The sequence below is a fragment of the Agrilus planipennis genome, unplaced genomic scaffold (assembly GCF_000699045.2).
Source record: "Agrilus planipennis isolate EAB-ADULT unplaced genomic scaffold, Apla_2.0 scaffold189, whole genome shotgun sequence".
NCBI classification, from domain to species: Eukaryota; Metazoa; Arthropoda; class Insecta; order Coleoptera; family Buprestidae; genus Agrilus; species Agrilus planipennis.
In genome coordinates this window covers 140039-150382 of record NW_020439010.1, presented here as the reverse complement: position 1 = coordinate 150382, position 10344 = coordinate 140039, and the positions used below count along the sequence as shown (strand labels likewise).

The following is a 10344-nucleotide window of genomic DNA, read 5'->3' as shown; positions in this document are numbered from 1 at the left end:
TGATGATAAAGAATCTCCTACTACTCATGATTGAACAAAACTTTTGGCAGGTACTGTATGAAAAAGTATGTTTAATGAACAAGAGTCGAGAGTATAATGAGCTTTTTCCTCCCTACCTACGATTTTGCCAGCGCGCATCCAAGACATTGGAAGGGGCACATCGCTAGAGAAAGTAAATGAAGTATAGTAATGATTTTTACATATATGATACGAAAGATTTTAACTTCATATGAAACATCCTCCTAGTTTTTTCGTCATATCAACTTAAAATGAATATGTTATCTACTGCGTACAGTTAACCTGATGTCTGAATCTGTTTGTCTTTAATAATATAATGTTTTCATATTTTTAACGAAACAAAAATGCACATTACCTTTTCCTTCTTTTTACTTTGAAACGTTTTATCAATTTTCTCTACTTATTGTATTACACCAATCGCTTTTATTAGAAAGACACCAACTAATTAATTTTTAATTTTCAATGGATGTCTGTATATTACGCTTGAAAAAAATCTGATTTGATTACGCATGAGACCAAAAGCTCTGTAAAAGCCCTCATAAAAAATTCAAAACTGGACACCAAAACAACTACTTATCTATCTATTTAAATAATCTAGATTGCTACGATAATTAAATAAAGGTTTAACTTCTTATTGTGATCATAGGAAATAAATTGTCATTTAAATGGAATAATATTGTGCAATATGTTCAGTTTACTCTACTGCTTGACTATTGCAGGAAAACAAGCTGGGAGACATTTGTTTCTCGTTAAGATATGTTCCGACAGCTGGAAAACTGACTGTCGTTATTTTGGAAGCTAAGAATCTCAAAAAAATGGACGTCGGTGGACTTTCTGGTAAGCAATGGCAAAGGCAATAGATATTTGGTAAACAATAAAATAAACCTTTCACTACATGTACTATTTATAAATGATATCTGTGTTAATGAATTAGAACACCAAAAATATTTAAAACATTCAATCTAATTTTATTCTCCTTTTGTTTTAATCGAATTATTTTTTTTGTTAAGAATACGCAATCCTAAAAAATACCTTCTAAAAATTTACCTTTTACAGATCCATACGTAAAAATTGCATTGATGCAAAACGGTAAAAGACTCAAGAAAAAGAAGACAAGCATCAAAAAATGTACTTTAAACCCTTACTACAACGAATCGTTTACATTTGAAGTACCATTCGAACAAATACAGGTAACTATTCTATTAATTTTAATAATTTGTTCATTTTATAGTTTGTATAAAATTAATTGATATTACAGAAAGTAAATCTTGTTGTAACCGTGGTGGACTACGACAGAATTGGCACATCCGAACCAATAGGTAAAGTTGTACTGGGTTACAACGCAAGCGGTACTGAACTACGCCACTGGTCGGACATGCTTGCCTCTCCACGTAGGCCCATAGCCCAGTGGCATACATTAAAGGACCCCGAAGACGAAAAGAAAGACTAAGCATTTCCAGCGGCATATCGTCCTATAATTTTGTTCAGCTAGGTAAGTGGCATTAATGCTTAACTTCTGTAATATATATGTTACCGGAAGTGTATAGAACCAGCCATTGTATTCAATTCCTAGGAAATGTATATAATTCTTAAAATCGCCTGAAAATGTGTGTAATAAATTATATTAGACACATTTCCTAGGAATTCTATATCTTTCCAAAATAGCAATGAAAAATGTATCACAGGTAATGCTAAATAGGCAATAATATGACAGGCTGTTTGGCGATGTATCTATATTGTTTGGTTAGGAAGATTTATGACAGACTGGAGTTTGTGTCATGCCCCTGCCCACCGGAGGCGGGCTGATATATTAGATGTTAGAATAATGTGACGAGGTTATCTTTGCTTCAGCAAACACGATGGCCTTGAATTTTTAATATGTTGTAGAGGTGATAATGGTGATCATTTTCATATGTATATATGTTGGGCGCGGAGGTCATAACGAAACATACTTTTCGAAGACATTATTCCAACATATCATAGGCAGATGCATTAAAGAAACTCCAGTCTGTCATAAATCTACTTAATAACCATACAATAACGTCACTAATGCATATGCAACTCCAAACCTAACCTAAAAAGCAATAACGTCACCAATGCATATACACAGGTAACTCTGATTCTTAGTTTACTAACGTGTTTTATTCATTTAGTTCACAGAAAGCATTAGTTTCCTAGTACAATATCGGAATTTCATACAATTTCTAGGAAATGTATACATTTCCCAGGATATGTGTGTTTTAAAAAATATTTAAAACAAAATCTAAATAACCTCGGAATTGTATATAATTTCTATATTTCATACATATATATTATTTGAAGGCCAAGCACAAAATGTTAGATACCTATTTTATCTAAATATTAATTTGTAATCGTATTTCGATGTTCAAAGACTTAATCAGGGCATTCATTGCCCTAATTTTCTGTGTGCAATGTTTCAGTTAATCTCAGCTGTTCAAAAAATGAAAATAAAGACAATGAAAGTTCTGAATACGCCTTTTTACAACCAAGCATACGTAGCTTTTCTATAGTGCTTAAGCAGATTTTCTATCTTCAAAATACCAATCGTGAATGCAAAGTGCAAGTTTACACCATAGTCGAGACAAGTCGTGTTTAGTCATCACCGTGGGCCTCGAGGTGCAGGAGGTGGAGGTGAAAAATTAGAAATTTGAATAGGATATTATCGTACAAAATAAACTAACCTACCCATAACTTGACTTAATCTAACATAAAATTTGTTTGAAATAGTTTTTATGAGGCTGCAAACAAAAATTACTCCAAAGTGTTTAGATTAAGTTAGGACTAGTTACATTAGTTTTTGGCAGTTCTGACTACGGATATTTACTACTCTATGCTCATACAGGGTTCTTTAAACTGAGTGATAAATTAGGTATTATACGTAAACTAAGCATATTAGAGAATTAAAAATTTGGTGTAAGTGTTATCAAGAATGACCTTTTTAACTAAATCATTTTAATATAATGGTGCTCCATTCCCAGAGCTGTGTTCAAATACTAGCGAAAAATATCCGAATATCAGTTGTGGATGATTGTGGTCGAAGTTTTTTCGTGCACGATGAAAATATTGAAATCTTCTACTTTGATAAGACACATAAATATCTAAAACTTAAGCCGTCAATGTTTTTTTGTGAGTGTTGTCTTTTCCTACCGCAGCGATAGATTAAATCAGACGGTCCTAAACTTAGATAAAGAGAACGTCAGAAAAGAAACTTCTACGCGATTCTGTTGTGTCCGAACTGCGGTAAATGACGTGTACGCTGTACGGTCGTCAAGCCTTTTAAAAATATGGAAGAACCTTGTATAAATTATAACGAAGCTTTGCACGCTCTTTTAGAACTTGATGAAAGTGAAGGTCCATCCCAAACTATCAAATAATTGGTATTCTGAATGCTGTTATAAGTTGTAAGTTAGTAATTTACAATATGCTTAATGACTTTATAGAGTAACCCATAGATAACCCAATTAGTAACAGAAATTGAGCTTATGCATACTTTATGAGCAATTATTTATTTATTAATATATTCTACGAGTATGCACCCTTTACAAAACAATAATGACAATACCATTAATTAATTACTTATTATGATATTATAATTTGATTAAGGAGGACAGACAATTAATAAAAGTAAAGAAAGAAAAAAGGAAAGGATTACTAAAAATACTTATATTATTATATTTATGATTGTTCTACATATCAGCTTTTTATAAGCATATTAGGATAGCGCAAAAACATCCCTCGGCAACAGTAAGTTTTTTACAGTTCTCAACAAGAGCTGAATAGTGTTATTCATATCAGAATCGGATCTGTAAATGTTGATTTGAAAAAGTAGGAGGCATCTTGTAATGCGTCGAGGTACATTAAATTGAAAGAGATCGGAGGGTTTAGCACAAGAGATTTGGTAATTTCTAACATTTCTAGATCCAAAAAGGAAAGATTAGTAGAGTATTCGTGCTGCAAGTACTGATTTGGATGACCACTTTCGAACTTAAATGACGAATATTCTATAATAAGCCTGACATAATTTCAGAGTAGATAGGTTCCTGAAAAGCGTACTGTTCCTGAGTACGAGACCAAGATTTCTCGAACCCTTGCCGACTACGTCTTCCCCATGAGAGTTGGAAAATCCATTACTGGAATAGTAAACACCCAGATCTACCATATCACTCTCGCTCGGTACAGGAATGTCGTCGATGGCATAGTGGAAGAGCAATGTGAAGTATTTACTTGAGTAGTACATGATCTTGCTAAGTGATTCTTATGACGCCAATTGAACAGGCGGTCAAGGTCACGCTGAAGGCCAAGAGAATAGTCGATGGATCGAATTGAGTGAAAAATCTTTACGCTATCAGCATACATTAATACCTTACCAAAAGTAATGGAACTAAGTAGGTCGTTTATAACGATGCTAAAAAGATGCAATCCTTGCGGACAAGATATAAGGCGTTCGTCGACATTCACTGGGTACATGCAATCAATAAGATATAACCCCATCCACTTTAAAAAAAATCCACAGACACCAATTTCTTCCCGTTTTCTGAGTTTGACAGTGTGCTCAATTGGATGAAAGATTTTAGCAAAGTCTGCGTAAATCACATCGACTTGGTGTTTATTTTCATGATTTTGGATTAGGTAGTAATTTAGTAGAGATAAATTTATAAATGTTGACTTACTGACCCGGAAGCCATCTTGCTCGTTAGCAAGAACAAGGTCAATTATAGGTTGATGTTTTATGGTTACCGGCTTCTTGAGCTGCTTTAGGATTGCATTGGTAAGTGCATTGGGCCGATAATTTCTAGCATTCGACCGGATTTGTGAATAGGTTTTTCAATGGATTAGGAAACGTACCAGTGTAATGAGACTTGTTGAAAAACGTCCATTATAGGATGGTCAAGGTAATATATATATATATATATGTTTCGAATTTGGTCAAAAGTTGGGCCAACAGATACATTGAGTGAAAGAAGATCACCAATGACCTCTGCTTAGCTGACGGACATCTACGACACGCCAAGGGACTGCGGATTGAGTGCGAGAGATTGCTCTCAAATGCTTATTTAAAATAGGATACAAACAGAGATAATGTACCTATCCGAAGGTGTCGCTACTGGACGGTTATCATAGAACAACGTAGATGGAAGGTAGCTAGCTTTGAGAAAGTTGTTCACAAATGCAGTATGCATGATCTTCTTCTGATGCACCTGTTGTTTTCAAGCAGCTGTTGAAGCAAATTGGAAAAGCATCGATTTTCTCTAGTCTCTCTATTATCTATTGTCAGACAATGGGGGGAGGGGAAGTCAATTGGAAGATGATTGTCCATGTCATAGGACACTATCACTGGGTTAAAGGTAGTGAACAATAAGTGGAGCATCATGCCTTGAGGGTTAATTATTGTATTTTCTGACGAAGACCAAAATGATGTGCGGAAGATTCAAATCGCCTATGAGGATGATATCCGATACAATAGAATGATAAAGCACGTCATAGGTAGTTTGAATACTCTCTTCCGCTGCCGGTAACAGTGATGGAGCATAATAGGCGCCTAGAATAGTTGGCCTACTGTATAATGTGCACTTCACGAGTACGTTATTAGAAGTAGAAGTGAAACTTCAACGGACAAGTGGAAAAACGAATGGCAACGAACAAGTGGAAAAAACGAATCGCAACGAAATTTTTTCTTCAAGTTTTACGGGCAGATTGTTAATGTACTTGTCCAATTTGAAAACCTGCCCCAGCACACATTTCATTTTCACAGATTTACTGCAAATTATGATTTGGTTTTTACATAGAGGTCTGCGCATTATATCCATTTAATACAGCCGTTCTCTCTCTCCGCCACTGTCGCCTCTCACCACGCGATATACCGTCTACCCCCTCCACGCGCCCTTAACGCTTTTTCGTGACAGAAAAAATCGTAATACCCCGTAATAGACGTTTCACTTCAAAAAAATATTGTCACAGCAGTATCGTCATTTATCTAGTTAAAGTAGGGATAGACAGGGCACTCCCACGATAACGCGATAAGGACTATCTGGTTGTTTATATAACGACAGCTTATATGAGTTGCTGTCGCGACCAGCAACTACCATAATAACTGCAGACTTTATAACCGTACCTATGTAACAATTCTGTTATCTTAAATTGGAAATAAGCAATAATAAAGAATCTTCTTCGGTGTTTACGTTTGGTACCAACAGAAAGATGGTTCTTCTTTCATATCATGTCAAAAAAATAAAAAAGACCAAGAGTAATAAAGCACTTGTACATCAGAAATTTTTAGATTTAAGTTAATGGCTTTGAAATTACAGTGGATTTCGGGTATAGCGGCGACGAAGAGACCACTGTAATTTCGTCGTTATAGGCAAAGTTAAAGAAATACAGACACGTGTGTATAGTTTTCACCATTGTTCAATTTGAAACGTTTTCCACCTTTTTTTAACAGTAAGTGTGCATCTAAAAGTCATACTTATTGAAAAGTTTACTAAACACAGTTGCTGCTCAGAATATCACTTTGTAACTGAACCATTTTAACGTACACCCTGACCTGCCTATCTGGCTAACATCTATAAACAAACAGCAAAGGTCACAACACTTGTTAACCATCTTTGTGGATGTAAACTTGTAAACCGACCGACTCCCCTCGTTATATCTGCATGGGATTACTACAGGGATTTGTTACAAATGATTCATTAAAAACAGTCGCTACACCCGAACTCGGCATTATACCCGACGTCGCTATAGTCACATGATGAATTTTGTACTAAAATTTGCTTTAAATTTAAGGGACGTCGCTGTAGCAAAATGGTCGCTATAACCAAGGTCGTAATAAATGAAATCCACTATATATGTTATAATAGGCTTAATCCGACACTGTTTACATACTTGCATTTTATGTATTTATCTTCAATTTGCGGCTATACTTTAATAAGGTATTTTGCAAACGATATAAATTCTGTTTCTGTCAAAGGTGTTCTACCATTGAAAGCATCCCTAAGTTTTTCTTTAAAAAATGGATTCCAAAGGATCCAACCAGAGCGGCAGTTGCACTTAAATAGATACCTAATCAACAAGTAACCTGCATAATGTATAATAAAAAAAGCAGCCCGTATTATGTTAGTTACCAATGTATTATAATAAACAAACCCATTCAAAGTTTACTAAAACATTTAACTTTAATTCCTTTTCTTAAATTCTGTTCCTTGTATTATCCACTGTGATCCCCTCGTAGAGCATTAGAATATTAACATGAATTCCAAGTTACTAAAACTTTTATTGCAGGGTAATAAGCAAAACAGACGGCTTGCATTTTAATCTTTTTGTCATAAATTACTTGGAGGGTATCACAGATAATATTCTAACCTAAATTTGAAAATATTCATATAAATAAAACTATTTAATTAATTAAGAAATAGGTATACAATTTTCTCAGTTTTCTGAGTAATGTACCTACATAAAATGCCTGAAATACCAAACAAATAATGCTGCATATTGTAATTGACAATAGCGTTGTACTGTTATAGCTCTCTAGAATTATCTACAGTTAAAATTTAGATAATAAATAATACATAAAGTAAGCACCTTAGTGCTCTTGCACTGTGTGTATGATAATTTAATTTCTTCCAGATTAATTGTAATAAATCATTATTATATTGATAGTGCACAAATGTTTATGTAAAATTAAGAACTAATGATATTATGAAGCAAAAACTACCGTGTAAAGAATCAATAATATGCTCTGTGCAATTGACAATTTTGAATTGTTTAAATTATTTATCTGTTATCTTTTTATAAATAGAAAAGCATCTAGGTACTGTAAATAAATACTCCATGCATATGTAGATGAAATAATAAAACCTTTTTTTAACTGTACAGAGTGTTCCAAAACTTTCATTTTTCTGTAAAATACGAGATAATAAATTTTGCAATGTATCAACTACTTATTGGGACACGCTATACAAGATATAGTGAGAGTTACAGAAATAAAAATAATCATCACACCGTATAAATACTACTTGTATCACAAAAATTTTTAACTAATTTGAAGAAAAAGGAAAATGAAAAAATTATTACATAAGCACTAAGATGTAGTTTTCAAAAAGTGTGGTAAATTATAATTAATATTGACTTAATGTAGTGTGAAATAACGAACATGGTATTTCGAATTCCATGTGTTAGTTTGTCAAAAATTCTGTGATTCCACTTAAACCAAATAAAAATAAAAACCAAAAACCTTATTCACTCCATTATGCTTAATTATATGCCTACCTAATATTATAATTTTAAACGTATTATCTCTTGTAAATAGTATAAGCATAGTGTTCAAAATTGAAGCTGTACAATAATGTTCTAAATAGAAGCCCATTCCAAAGTATTAGTAAATTTGTTACTCGATTTTTGATAATTTTAAGGGAGTCCCCTTTAGATTTTCATATTTGATCATATTATGGAATCTGTACATTAGTTATAGGTATATATAATTCCTGTTTATTTTTTAAAAAATGTAAAAAAATAAATTAATTTATGATGTGAAGTTGTTAGATTCTGTACTTACATACATGATTAGTTTCATAAGTTCAGTACCTAAATAGATGTGTACTATAGAAATATTTAAAAAGTTATAGCACTATTTACAAATGGTTTCTGTTTTCTTTTGTTTTCCTTGTTGATAAAAAAAATATTATTAATAACTGCATTATCTGACTGTAACTCAATAAAGTGTGTTATAAAATTATTTTTTTCATTTCGGTTGCTGTTACTATTTTTTGATATGTAACAAATATCTCTAAAAACATGATCAAAACTAATAGAATAAAAGTTACTTATTAATCAAGGCAATATATAACGACATAAACAAAACATAATATTTAATAACAAGAGTCACTTTTTGAATGTTCTCAAGAAGTAACTATTTAATTTAAAATTTATACCGTAAAACAAAGTTACATTCGTCCTGAAAAAGACAATCAAACACACGACCAACATTAACATATACAGGGTGAATCATAACCATTAGCACATGGAGTAAGTGCAGGTTATTTGAACCAGAATGTGAAGATTGGACCAAGCATGTCTTACTAAATTTTCGTTTTTTGGTAATTAATTCAAAATACTATCATAAATCGTTATCAAAATTGATACAAACGGTATAAGTTTAGGCAAGAAATATTATTTTATTTACCATTTTAATTCTTTTACAGGAGGCACCACATGAACGGTCCCCGAAGTTAAAAAAAATTGATTCATGCTTTTTGACGAAACTAGTAATTTTAATTATAAAACGTGATATAAACATCATTCTCACGTAAAACCGTTACACATATTTCAGCTTAATAATTTCAATAATTTTCGAGAAAAACGCTGTTGAACATTTCAGTGAATGTCAGTGTAGCATTATAGACAATCGACTACTTAGACAATATGTTCTTTTTCCAAACTTAAAATGTGAACCATATTTCTTTTTCTTACAAAATTCTTTAGATAACATTTTGGTTGATCTCTCACTGGTTCTAAGATGAACAATGTGGGTTACGCAAGACGGAGCACCACCTCATTACCCAGTAGGAGTTAGAAATCATCTTAATCAAACGTTTCCTCAACGATAGATTGGCAGAGTAAGTTAAATTCAATGGCTACCAAGAAGTCCTCATTATAATTTAATGTATTTCTATTTTTGTGGACATATGAAGTCCTTAAGTTTATACAAATAAAATTCTTTCACAAAATGAGATCTGGAAAAAAATACAAAATGCGGCTTATTTTATTTATAGAATAGAAAGTCATTCATCCAATGAATTAGAAAAGGCATCGAAGTAGGAGAGTACCACATAAAAAAGTCAATATGACTTTATTATTTTTATTAACCTGTTCGTTTATTATTCCGGATTACAAGTTTTTCTACAGCTTCTTATTTGAAATTCCTCTCCGAATCTGAAATCTTCAATTGCGTTTTTCTCGAAAACGTTTGAAATTATTAAGATGAACCAAGCATAGCAATTTTACAAAAGAATGATGTTTATGTCATATTTTATAATCAAAATTACTAAGAAATTTTGTCAAAACCAGTATGACGGTATGACCCAATTTCATCCTCAAGGATCGTTCATGTGGCGCCCCCCTGTAGCAAAATGTACAACAATAAGTGAAATAAAATTTTTTGCCAAATATAATGTGAAAATGGTCGCACTGTTACAGTTTCTGTCAGTTGTTGGTATATCAGGATTTGATCACCGATAACTTATTAGTATGATTTTGCGCCTTACAGACTTTTAGTATTCATAAACATTAAAGGCTCTCGTTTTAAAGGTTTCA

At 32.7% G+C, this 10344-nt stretch overlaps 1 protein-coding gene across 4 annotated transcripts in view; it reads left to right on the top strand.

The window, feature by feature from the left end:
* The window catches only part of LOC108738044 (synaptotagmin 1), a 47004-nt gene extending 39805 nt beyond the window's left edge, over nucleotides 1-7199 (top strand). For 3 of the 4 annotated variants that reach the window (XM_025976147.1, XM_025976145.1, XM_018471261.1), the window contains 4 exons: nucleotides 738-855; nucleotides 1075-1208; nucleotides 1277-1510; nucleotides 7004-7199. In XM_025976147.1, the coding sequence (XP_025831932.1) occupies nucleotides 738-855; nucleotides 1075-1208; nucleotides 1277-1468 (444 nt within the window). In that variant the 3' untranslated portion in view covers nucleotides 1469-1510; nucleotides 7004-7199. The remainder of the gene's footprint in view (nucleotides 1-737; nucleotides 856-1074; nucleotides 1209-1276; nucleotides 1511-7003) is intronic. The other variant, XM_025976146.1, reaches the window with a different exon arrangement.
* Nucleotides 7200-10344: the final 3145 nt, after the last annotated feature.